This window comes from Lithobates pipiens, unplaced genomic scaffold, assembly GCF_037356315.1.
Source record: "Lithobates pipiens isolate NorthernLeopardFrog02 unplaced genomic scaffold, aLitPip1_a1.2 Scaffold_13, whole genome shotgun sequence".
NCBI classification, from domain to species: Eukaryota; Metazoa; Chordata; class Amphibia; order Anura; family Ranidae; genus Lithobates; species Lithobates pipiens.
Genome location: NW_027507718.1, coordinates 508,693,678 through 508,706,878, shown reverse-complemented (window position 1 = coordinate 508,706,878; position 13,201 = coordinate 508,693,678). Strand labels below are relative to the sequence as shown.

Genomic DNA, 13,201 nt, shown 5'->3' with positions numbered 1-13,201 from the left:
TCCCTGCTGTCTGATCTCCTGTTTACCGACCCGGCTTGTTTGACCTGCTTCTGCTACTCTCCTGGCTCCGACTTCTGGCTTGTCCCTGATACTCCTTGTCTGCTCCTGGCACCCGACCTCGGCTTGGCTTGGCTCCCGTTTCCTGGTCTCCAGCTTAGGACCCATCGCTCTCACCTCCGGATTGATCTCCCGTGTTTGACCTTGGGCTTGACCCTGACCCTGCCTTGGACTTCCTAGCACAGTTGCCTCCAGAGACTGCCTACTCAGCTTCCCACCTGCTGCTACCCGGCAACCTGTGCTACTGTGGGCACTACATCCCTGTGTCACCTTCAGGGTTGTACTGCACTCGGCCGCAAGGGGAGCCCTCTCAGCATCTCGGCCTCCTTACCTCGATATTGACACAACCTCTTCCATATACTCTAGTTTTATTGCAGGAATTAGCCCTGCTGCAAAGCATTGCATCAAAAATTGTACTTAAACGCCCCTGTTAAACAGGGGCAGAAAAATTGGGCCTTAGGCACTGGTGCTGGTGCCACCACACTGCAACGTCTGCCATATACTCTAGTTTTATTGCAGGAATTAGCCCTGCTGCAAAGCATTGCATCAAAAATTGTACTTAACCGCCCCTGTTAAACAGGGGCAGAAAAATTGGGCCTTAGGCACTGGTGCTGGTGCCACCACACTGCAACCTCTGCCATATACTCTAGTTTTATTGCAGGAATTAGCCCTGCTGCAAAGCATTGCATCAAAAATTGTACTTAAACGCCCCTGTTAAACAGGGGCAGAAAAATTGGGCCTTAGGCACTGGTGCTGGTGCCACCACACTGCAACGTCTGCCATATACTCTAGTTTTATTGCAGGAATTAGCCCTGCTGCAAAGCATTGCATCAAAAAATGTACTTAAACGCCCCTGTTAAACAGGGGCAGAAAAATTGGGCCTTAGGCACTGGTGCTGGTGCCACCACACTGCATCCTCTGCCATATACTCTAGTTTTATTGCAGGAATTTACCCTGCTGCAAAGCATTGCATCAAAAATTGTACTTAAACGCCCCTGTTAAACAGGGGCAGAAAAATTGGGCCTTAGGCACTGGTGCTGGTGCCACCACACTGCAACCTCTGCCATATACTCTAGTTTTAATGCAGGAATTAGCCCAGCTGCAAAGCATTGCATCAAAAATTTTAATTAAACGCCCCTGTTAAACAGGGGCAGAAAAATTGGGCCTTAGGCACTGGTGCTGGTGCCACCACACTGCAACCTCTCCCATATACTCTTGTTTGATTGCAGGAATTAGCCCTGCTGCAAAGCATTGCATCAAAAATTGTACTTAAACGCCCCTGTTAAACAGGGGCAGAAAAATTGGGCTGATGGCATCAACCAGAACCAGAAATGTTCTTCCAACATATCAGCGGAGGAGGAAGAGGATAGACAATCAACATAACAGGACAGTCACTCAGCATCAGCATAGGCAGTCTTGAAGGGATGTGATATTTCAAAAAAAATTATTCTGTTACATCAGCTTCAGGTGCTTGGTAGCTGTGGGTGATCCAAGACTGATTCATCTTGATGAAGGTCAGTCGATCAACTGATTCGGTGGACAGGCGCACCCTGTGATTGGTAACAAAGCCACCAGCAGCACTGAAGGTGCGTTACGAAAGAACGCTGGATGCAGGACAGGCCAGTAGCTCAATTGCATACTGTGCAAGCTCTGGCCAGTGATCCATCCTCAAGACCCAGTAAGCCAGAGGATTTTCGGTGGGAAAGGTGTCCAAGTCTGACCTTGCCCCTAGGTATTCCTGCACCATATAAATCAGACGCTGGCGATGGGTGCTGGAACCGATCATACCTTGGGGCTGCGGACTAAAAAATTGTCTGAAAGCATCAGTCAGACGGCCACCTTCTCCACCGCTCCTTCTGACCGATGCCTCAGCAACACGTTGTCCAGGACCAGGAGTTTGTAACCTCCCAGTCTCTGGGAACGCATTGCACAGACCTTTCTGCAAGGCCTCCCAGAGATGTCTCATCCTCTGCTCCCTCTGTGATGGCAAGATAAGGTCGGCAACCTTACCCTTGTACCGTGGATCAAGGAGAGTGGCCAGCCAGTAATGGTCCCTCTCCTTGATCCGAAGAATACGAGGATCCTTCCGCAGGCTTTGCAGGATCAGGGAGGCCATGCAGCGTAGGTTAGCTGAGGCATTCGGTCCAGAGTCCTCTGGGTCACTAAGGACAACATGATCCGCAGCTACCTCCTCCCAGCCACGTACAAGTCCACGTGTTTCTTGGGACTGTAAATCATCCCTACAAGACTGCTGCTGCTGCTGATGCTGAGTGCCAGCCTCCACCTCCATGCTGACACAATCATCCTCCTCCTCCTCTTCCTCCTCCTCATCCTCTTCCTGTGTGATGGGTGGCACAGCAGGAACACTGTCTGGATAAAGGGGGCCTTGAGAGGCAAGGAAGTCCTCCTCTTCCTGCCTCTGTTCTGCCTCAAGTGCCCTGTCCATTATTCCACGCAGTGTATGCTCCAAGAGGTGGACAAGAGGTACAGTGTCACTGATGCATGCACTGTCACTGCTCACCATCCTTGTGGCCTCCTCAAACGGTGACAGGACAGTGCATGCATCCCTGATCATGCCCCACTGGCGTGGTGAGAAAAAACCGAGCTCCCCTGACCCTGTCCTGGTGCCGTAGTCGCACAGGTACTCATTGATGGCCCTCTGCTGCGTGTGCAGCCGCTGCAGCATGGCCAATGTTGAGTTCCATCTGGTGGGCATGTCACATATAAGACGGTTCTTGGGCAGGTTCAACTCCTTTTGGAGCTCAGCCAGCCGAGCACAGGCATTAAATGATCGGTGGAAATGCACACAGACTTTCCTGGCCTGCTTCAGAACAAACCAGCGCAAGCACGGCATGGCATCGTTTTGCCTGCGTACTTGCGTAGCCCCTAGAATGCCTACGAAGCACCGCTGGTTCTGAGGACAGAGCACTGGAAGAGGCCCTGGAGGAAGAAGAAGAGGAGGGGGTGGAGGAGAGAGGTGTGTCACAACCAATAGTAGCATTTTGGAGGCGTGGTGGCGGAACAACCTCCAACACTACTGCACCTTGTCCTGCATCCTTCCCAGCTGCCAGAAGAGTGACCCAATGGGCCGTGAAAGACAGGTAACGTCCCTGTCCATGCCTGCTGGACCATGAGTCAGCGGTAATATGCACCTTACCGCTGACCGCCCTGTCCAGCGAGGCAAGGACATTGCATTCCACATGCCGGTAGAGAGCCGGAATCGCCTTCCGTGAGAAAAAGTGGCGTTTGGGGACCTGCCACTGAGGAACCGCACATTGTACAAACTCACGGAAGGGGGCAGAGTCTACCAACTGAAAAGGCAGCAGTTGAAGTGCTAGCAATTTAGCCAAGCTAGCATTCAACCGCTGGGCATGTGGATGGCTGGGAGTGAACTTCTTCTGCCGGTCCAGCAGCTGGGGCAGGGACATTTGCCTGCTATAATCGGACGTGGGTGTACCGCTAGCAGAGTTCCCGGAAGCACTTGGCTGTGACACACCTAATTCTACACCTTCATTTCTCTCAGAGCAGGTTTCAGAGAGGAGTGAAGGTCTAATGGGGTTGGAGATGCCAGCTGATGAGGAGCAAGGAGAGGTCCGCTTTGTTCTTTGGTGTGGGTCTTTGAGGTACGCTTGCCAACGAGCTGCATGGCAGGTCAACATATGTCTGATCAAGCATGTGGTGCCCAAGCGGCTGATGTTTTGGCCACATGAGATACGCTTGAGACATATGTTGCAAATAGCAGCGGTGCGATCTGATGCACTCGTCTCAAAAAAGGCCCACACCAAAGAACTTTTAGAATAACGCGCAGAGGCAGCGCTCTGCACAGGCGGAGCTCTGCGGTGTGATTCAGTCGGTGTGCTGCCCCTAAGCTGGCCCCCGGAGGGCATCCTGCCTCGTTGGACATGTGCCTCCTCCTCCTCCTCCTCCTCCTCCTCCCTCCTTCCAGGCACCCACGTGGAGTCAGTGCCCTCATCATCCCCTCCCTCTTCATTGCTGTAGCAAACCTGGCAGTATGCTGCAGCTTGTGGAACATGACTGCCAGATTGCTGTCCTTCTTGAGCATCCCCTCTCTCTGCGCTCACGCTACTGCCTTCCTCTAGCTGAGTGTCATCATCAGAGCCCACAAAACACTGGGCATCCTCCTGGAGCAGGTACCCAACACTGTGCTCAAAGAGTTCAGGAGACTCCTCAGGAGGACGTGGTGGGTCTAGGGAAGGAGTCACTGATGATGACATTGAGAGGAGGGAAGACGATGCGTTGGCAGCTGCTTTGCTACTACCCTGAGACTGGGTGAGAGAGGATGAGGAGGATGAAGAGGGCTTGGTCATCCACTCTACCAAGTCGTTGGCATGTTGCGGTTTCCATGCCGAAAAGAAGGACAAGCGTGTCCCATGGCCACGTGCTGATGACAATGCACTGCGTCCACGACCAGCACTGTTGTCTCTAGACACAGAGCCTGCTTGCCCTCTTTTATCGGCTCACGCCTGTCTGCCTCTCCTTGCTGGCCTTCCAGACATGGTAATGGCCTGAAGGGAGTTGGGTAAAAAGGCAGTTGGGTAGTGTATATTTTGCTAGAGGCACACAACACCCACTAACTCCTGCAGATGCCTTTATTATAGAACACCAGAGATAAAGGGGTATATACAGATGTATACTGTGCTGTGCTGGAGGCACACACAACTTCCAATAACTCCTGCAGATGCCAAGTGGGCTCAAATAGAGAACAGCTATGTAGGTGGATATAGCGGTATGTACTGGGTACAGAGCACGCAGACAGCACGCACTAGCTCCTAACACTACTGACTGCAAGCTCTATTATAAAAGATAGATCACTAGCTATATAGGTGAGTTGAATATAGCGGTGTATACTGCGGTCAGGGCACGCAGACAATAACCAGAGAACACCAGAGATAAAGGGGTTTATACAGATGTATACTGTGCTGTGCTGGAGGCACACACAACTTCCAATAACTCCTGCAGATGGCAAGTGGGCTCAAATAGAGAACAGCTATGTAGGTGGATATAGCGGTATGTACTGGGTACAGAGCACGCAGACAGCACGCACTATCTCCTAACACTACTGACTGCAAGCTCTATTATAAAAGATAGATCACTAGCTATATAGGTGAGGTGAATATATCGGTGTATACTGCGGTCAGGGCACGCAGACAATAACCAGAGAACACCAGAGATAAAGGGGTATATACAGATGTCAGGGCACGCAGACAATAACCACTACACAACAGCAAGATCGAAAATCGGCCGAAAACGATCGGTGTGTACTGTGTTGAAGGTACACAGAACACTCACTGCTTCAGACGCCAACACACTACACAAGGCCGCCGCGTTGGCGGCATTATATAGTGTGGGGCGTGCACTACACAGCCTGAGCTATGATTGGCCACAGGCATCCTGCCTGTGGCCAATCATGGCTCTCCTCGCTGCTGGCGCTGCGATTGGCCAAGCATGCGGGGTCACAGTGCATGCTTGGCCAATCATGAGCCAGCAATGCACTGCACCATCGCAGTGCATTGTGGGCCGTGAGCGCCACACGAATTTGGCGCGAACGGACCAAAATGTTCGGACTTCGCCGAACGGACGAACAGCCAATGTTCGAGTCGAACGTACGTTCGACTCGAACACGAAGCTCATCCCTAGTCCCAGCCCTAGATATATTCCACTTACCATTGCTACCGCACCAATGAGGTACATATTTTTCAAGATCCACAAAAGTAGTACCACTGGGGTCATGCCTATACATAAAGCTTTGAAACATTAGGCTTCTCAAAGCCCTTGCAAATGTTTGCTATATGTTCCCAAATCTAACATGCAGCATACAAATAGTGCACCCAACATACTCAAGGCCACAATTCGTTGTGCATGGGATAAATGTTTTTATAGGGTAAGTGACACCTGTGCCAACTGAAGTAAATTTGATGAGCCTTCTTCCTCGATGGGTGTTAATTCTACAAGCATGGCATTTGCCACATACGTAGTACCCCTTCAAGTCAGCAAAAAATGTTGGTCTAGTGGGGGAATCTGGAACATTGGTGCTACTGAGTTCCTCAAAATAGATGCCTCCCTAAAGATGACACGAGGTCGGTCAGACAAAATAGGTGCTAACACCCGATCATTCTTGATGATTGGCCAGTGTTTTTTGATGACCCTTTTTATTGCTCAATGCTGACTGGAAAAAGTAGTAAAACAGGCTAAACCATAATCCTCTGCATTGGCACCTGACACTGCTCTGTCCCCCAAAAGTTCTGGGCGATCTTTATTACTAACCTCCATTAGAAGGGAGTCTAAGGCCTTACCATCATAACCTTTAGCCTAGAACCTGGTTCTCAAGACTGAGGCCTCCCTAAAATAGTCAGCAGAATTAGTACAGTTCCTTTTTAAGCGCAGGAACTGACCCTTAGTTATGGTAGTCAACTATGAAGAATGATGGCAAGAATCCATTTTTTTAGGCCGATATGTATTCTTCTATATATTTTTGGTAAACAAAAATTGCAATAAGCGTATATTGATTGGTTTGCACAAATTTATAGTGTCTACAAAATAGAGGATAGATTTATAGCATTTTTTTTTTTTACTAGTAATGGTGGCGATCTGCGATTTTTATTGGGACTGCGACATTATGGCGGACATATCAGACAATTTTGACACATTTTTGGGACCATTGGCATTAATACATTGATCAATACTATAAAAATGCATTGATTACTGTAAAAATGTCACTGGCAGTCAAGGGGTTAACACTAGGAGGCGATCGAGGTGTTAACTGTGTTCCCTGGGAGGTGATTCTAACTGAAGGGGGAGGCAACTGACTAGAGGAAGTGACAGATCGTGGTTCCTAGCTAATAGGAACACACGATCTGTCACTCTTGCCAGAACAGTCCCTGTTCTGTCTCTCCTGTCCTCTCCTGTCTCTCCTGCTCATGATTGCTCGTGGCTGGCGTTCATCGCGACCATTGGCCACGAGCATTGGCACCCCAGCTGTGCAGCGGGCGCGCACGCATGACTGCTATCCTGACCCCGCGAGCCGACGTATAGCTACGATGGCTCGCACACTATAATTGCAGTAGTTGGTTGGGAAGCGGTTAATATTGTGTGTTTGGTTTCCTGTTTCCTGCTTGCCATGTGCTCTACATCTGTCTCTGTTATCGATCTTGGCTTGTTCTAGACTATCCCTGCCTTCTTGTGACCCTGACCTTTGGCGTGTTTTCTGTCTATCCTTGTCTGCTAGTTGCCCTGACCTTTGGCTTATCTCCTTACTATCCCTTGTTGTCCTGTGCTGCTGCCTTCTCTCTGTAGCCTACAGTGAACACCTGCTGGCTCTTAGACTACGTGCCCTGGGCAATCTTATGCGCTATCTCCCAGTGGGATCCTTGTTGGTGCTCCAGTGGACCTGTCTTCCTGAACCACCCAGAGTTCCATCCGCAGCAGTCAGCCGTAGGGTCCACTACCTTATCGGTGCAATCCTGACTCCAATGGTGTGCATCTGTCACCTGCACTCAGGTGACCTAACACCCAGCTTTTCTTTTGTTTCTCTTTTTTTTTTTTCTCTCTTCTGATTACATCATGAGTATTCACAACTTTATTTCACCAAAGCAATTCGACAGTCCCAGACTAAGGATGCATGGCTACAATTAAGCCCATGTGGGTGAAATGCATCAGTAAGAAGTCCTTAGATGGGTGATATGATATCATGACTGTGTAATTTTTCTGTGAAAAGAAGAAGCCAGGATGGCTCCCTTTCCATCTGGCACCTGACCCTTGGAAAATGGTGGAAATATAAGCTTTGGAAATGAGGATGGTTTTATGTTCCAAATGTTAGTAATCATATTGTTTAAATAAAGATGTTGTAATAGTTTTCACACTGTAGACATTTTCTTTTAGATAAAGGTTCATGTCAAAAGTGTTCAGAAGAGGAGTGGCCAAATGATAACAATCAGTGTGTACCAAAACCTGTTGAATTTCTGTCTTATGGGAACGACCCAGCTCCTCTCACAGTCTCAGTTATTTCGATTTTACTGTTTGTTAAAACATCCGCTATTTTTTGTGTCTTTATTGTATTTCGAGATACTCCAGTGGTAAGAGCTAATAATCAAAACTTGAGCTTCATTCTCCTGGTTTCCATCATGTTGAGCTTCCTTTGTGTGTTTTTGTTTTTGGGTCGGCCTGGACCTATCAGCTGCATGTTTCGTCAGACATCCTTTGGAATCATCTTTTCAGTGGCTGTATCTTCCATCCTAGCCAAAACTATTATGGTCTACATGGCCTTCAAGGCTACCAAGCCTGGAAGTTTCTGGAGAAAACATATTGGATTAAAAATACCCAACTGTTTGGTTCTTCTTTGTTCCTTTATCCAGGTTTTAATTAGCATCACTTGGTTATTGACTGCCTGTCCATTTCCAGAAACGAATACTGACATATATGTTCATAAAATCATTATTCAATGTAATGAAGGATCTATGCTGGCATTTTCAATACTCCTTGGTTACATGGGACTTCTAGCAGCTGTGAGTTTTATTGTGGCTTTTCTGGCCAGAAATTTACCAGACAGTTACAATGAGGCCAAATACATCACCTTCAGCATGCTGGTATTCTGCAGTGTCTGGATTGCTTTTATCCCAGCCTATATGAGTGTTACAGGGAAGAACACTGTGCTTGTAGAGATATTTGCTATAATAGCTTCCAGCTTGGGAATTTTGGGTTGCATATTTATTCCCAAATGCTATATTATTCTTGTGAGACCAGATTTAAATTCAAAAGGTCAACTAGTGAAACAAACCAAAACCTGAAAATAAATATTCGTATTGAATTTTTGTTTGCAGTTACATTGATTTTGAATGGAAATCAACTTCATCATTCCCATTATGCATAGAATATGTGAGCAGCGTTTTAAGGATTGATTAGGCAGAAATGGTTCTACAAAAAATAGCTGTCACAAAATTGTATTTTTTTTTATGCAATAAAATTACTAAAACAGTTACTTTGCTTTCTTTATTCAACAGAAGATAAATATGCAATACTGAAAGTTACATTAAACAAATCAATAAAATATAAAAAGCAATATATATTTATTGGAGAAAATTGTAATTGAATCCAGTTAAAATGGTTATCTTTTCATGTGACAACACTGAAGAAATTACACTTTGCTACAATGTAAAGTAGTGAGTGTAGTGGCGTAACTAGAACCTTCAGGGCCCCGATGCAAGAAACCATGAAGGGCCCCCTGAACCCCAGCCAGAGTATGGCAATATCACATGTGTGAGACTTTTAAACAACCTGGACACATACAGAGGCCCAACATTCAAGGAATATTGTCAGATGTTCTAGGGACACATAGCATGCACATACCAAGCATTACACTCCAAAATACATTCTGCTGAGCAAAGGGTAAACAAAAGAGTACCTGTGGTTTTAGTAGCGCAGTTGTCCACAGGAGGAGAGCACTGGGCAAGGCAGCAGGCAGGGACTTGGTCAGCAATAGCAAATGCAATTGCCCAGGCAACAGGTAGCAATACTGCCCATAGTCAGTACAGACAGCAGGATATTGTCCACATATAGTCCAGGGTCAGCGTAGGCAGAAATATTGTCAGCAGTGCCAAAATATTGGTCCTGGTAGTAGGCAGGAACATGGTCCATAGTACAGGTAACAGACAGAGGTGTGGTCATTTCATGCAGCAGACAGAGACAAGATGGCAGTATGTCCTACAGGCAGCAGGCAGAAGTAGGGCCTTGGTCAGGATAGAATGGGAACAGGAGTAGAGACTTCTCACGCCCAAATCTTGTTGATGCCTTCGGTCTCCAGACCTTAATCTGGGGATGGGAAAAACAATTATAGAGCCCCTCACATAAGTGAGTCCCCTATGTAATGAATCCCACTACTCCAGTAGCAGGGTACAAGATCAAAGGCAGGCAAAAAACATGGTCAAACAGTCAAGGGTCAGTTCCAGATCAAGCAGAATCGGTAGGCAAAAGCGTGGTTGAAACACAGGCCAGGGTCAGTTCCTGGAGCAGACAGATGTATGTAAAAAAGCGGCAGGCAAAGGCGTGGTCGAATAACAAGCCAGGGACAGTTCAGGGGCAAGCAGTGGTATAAGGGGTGTGAAGGTAAATGACAGGAACTAGGGATTACGTTTACCATACTTCATTGATAGTGTAGTAAAGTAGGATATTGGCAGAAACAGTCACCTATGCAGAGGCCCGGTTGGGAAGGACACTGGGGACATCAATGAGAGGTGTCTCTTCTAACTCCTTATCTGGTACACACCCTACATTTTTTCTGACATTTTTGGTCTGTTGATCCTAGAGGGATTTTATCAGGGAAATGGCATTTGGAAAGATCTGCTAATCACATATGATTGAATGTTTTCTAATGGGGCATTCGGGAATATAAGGCAAGTGATGATTTCCTCCTGGTAGCCAAGGAAGGGTTGTGGGCTTTTGGTGGAGTTGTGGCAGATTGTATAGGAATTGTATATGGCCATATGAAAAAAAAAAGAGTCTTTTTTATACCAATAGTATGTTCGTCGTGTGGCAAGGTAGGGTTTGAGCATTTGGTCATTGAAGTCGACTCCCCCCATGAACAAATTGTATTTGTGGACACATGTTAGCTTTTTGATTGGGCCATTCCTTCTGGGGATTTCCATGTAGGTGTTATTGTGCATCGAAAACAGCACGTAGACCTCCCTTTTGTCCCTCCACTTCCTTCACTGCCAGAATTTCCTCATTCTGCAGACTCACCGTCTCCCCTCTTCTTAACTTCATATTAATGATCCATTGAGGAAAGCCCTTCCTGTTCTTTCTCACAGCCATCCTAACGTCTTCCTCCGGGGAAGGTTGTGGATCAGGGGCAGACTCGTGTAGAAGTTATCTACATTCTCCAGAGGTCCCAAACGACTTTCTTGCTTGATCTTAAGTAGTCTGGGCAATCAGGAGCATGCAGCTGGGTGTCCTTCCCTTCGTACACTATGAAGGCATATGTGTACCCTGTGGCTCGGTCACCTAATTTATATACTGTACTTTTACCCCATAATGGGCCATTTTGCTGAGGATACATTGCTTGAAGCCCAGCCTGCTGCTAAATTCGACAAGTGACTCGTCCACATATATATGTTGGTCCGGGGTAAACAAGTGGGGGAATTTTTCTGAAAAATAATTTAGAAGTGGCCGAAAATTTAAAAAACGTGTCATAATTTGGGTCATTTCAGGAAGAGCACTGGGTATTGTCATTATAATGTAGGAACCTTATTATCATTAGATATCTGGTTCTGGGCATTACTGCAAGAAGATCAGCATGTGGTATATGGGGGTGGGTTGACCAATACGAATGTAATTCATTTATTTTGGTGAATCCTATACAGAATGTGAGGCCCAAAATAAATCTTAAACGCCTTCACTGTTAGGTCTCTCTACTCACACAGACTAATGGAATAATAGGATGTTGGGTTACTCACAATAAACTGTTGTGCACACAGGTTGCACTGGGCCACAATTGATGCTAGCATGTCCTCTGTAAAAATTTAATGAAAGAAATTTATTGGGCAAAACTTCTCCGTGTCCACCTGGACTCCTGGCTGGGCAGTGAAAGGGGGAATCTTAGCTTCTCCTGAGTTAGGAGGAAGCCATAAGGGGTTCTGAAGGGCATAGTGAAGGCTAGAATGGGTCCTAACCCTTTGGGGCTGAGGTGGCATCCCACTAGTACTTGGCATTTCTTGCTGAGGTACTGCAGTGCTAGTGGATGGCACTGTGGTGTTTGTGGATGGCACTGCGGTGCTGGTGGATGCCACTGCCTCGTGCTCACCAAAACGCCTTCGTTAGGAGGACAGACTATTTTCCTCCTCTGAGTCTGTCAGTGTACCACTGCTTAGGACTGGCTCGTAATTTACATTAGAGTTGGAATCCGAAGAGGAATCCGAAGTAGAGAGCTTCCCATTGCTCTCGTCCACCGCACTAAGAATTTGATACACCTCCTCAGCTGAAAAGTAATTTTTAGACATTGTTGTTGGTGGTAATGAGCTTGCACAGATGTGTGCTGATAAGCCTGCACAGATGGGTGCTGATTAGTGATGGACGAACGTTTCGCCCGGCGGTCGTTTCGCGGCGAATTTCCGACTTTCGCCGTCCGCGGGTTCGAACGCCTTTTTCCGTCGTTCGCCCCGGCGGACTTACGTGTTTAATGTATACAAGAACTTTAACCTTTCGTGACACGTTTATCATGTGTTACAGGACAACCAATTGAGACATGACAGCTCATGGACACTTGGACATTCCCCCTAACCTATAAATACACCCGATCCGGTGGCCATTTTACATTCTTTCTTCTGTCACTGTAGGGAAAGGATCCTGTGTGGAGTAGGGACAGAGAAAACGCTAGCTATTTGGTACACAAAAGTTCTTTTCAGGACTGGTATAGGTGTTAGGTCAGCAGCCTGAGTTTCTTTTGTCAGTTTAGATAAAGGGACAGAGCGCTGTATGCTGCTATTTTAGGGACAGCTCAGCCAGATTAGTCTTTCTTCATCATCATCATCATCATCATCATTAGCTGTTACTATCAGGTCCACAAAAGAGCTATTCCAGCTAATCGTTCCAGCCTACTCTTTTTTGCCAATTTGTATAGGGACAGGCAGGAAGCAGTGTGTCAGGCAGTGAGGATAATTTTAAAGACTTGCTGTTACTATTAGTTCCACAAAGGTTCTTTTCAGGACTGGTATCAGTGGTACGGTAATAGGCTTGTACACGTATAATATTCTTTCTTCCAAATATAGAAAGAATATTATACTTGACTGCTGCCCTTCTGCTGCAGTCTGCTAATCATTCACAACTCACTTGTTCCACAAAGCTCTTTATCAGGACTGGTAACTTGGTCTGTCTAGGGTGCTACGGTACATAGGCTTGGGTGCGGTACAGTCTGCTGTTCTGTAAGGACCGCTATCGGTCCACAATACATAGGGTTGCCGTGCACTACTGCTGACCGCTGCCCTATACTGCAGCAGTCCTTCAGCGGTATAGGGACTGACGCACAGTCTGCTAAACACTAATACACAACCTGCTTGGTCCACAAAAGTTCTTATAAGGACTGGTAACTTGGTATAGGGTGCTACGGTACATAGGCCTGAGTGCGTTACAGTCTGCT

At 47.0% G+C, this 13,201-nt stretch overlaps 1 protein-coding gene across 1 annotated transcript in view; it reads left to right on the top strand.

Moving 5' to 3' along the window:
- The window catches only part of LOC143975922 (vomeronasal type-2 receptor 26-like), a 76,416-nt gene extending 67,442 nt beyond the window's left edge, over positions 1–8,974 (top strand). Inside the window, exon 4 of the mRNA XM_077478456.1 lies at positions 7,957–8,974. Coding sequence (XP_077334582.1) covers positions 7,957–8,861 — 905 coding nt within the window. The 3' untranslated portion in view covers positions 8,862–8,974. The remainder of the gene's footprint in view (positions 1–7,956) is intronic.
- Positions 8,975–13,201: the final 4,227 nt, after the last annotated feature.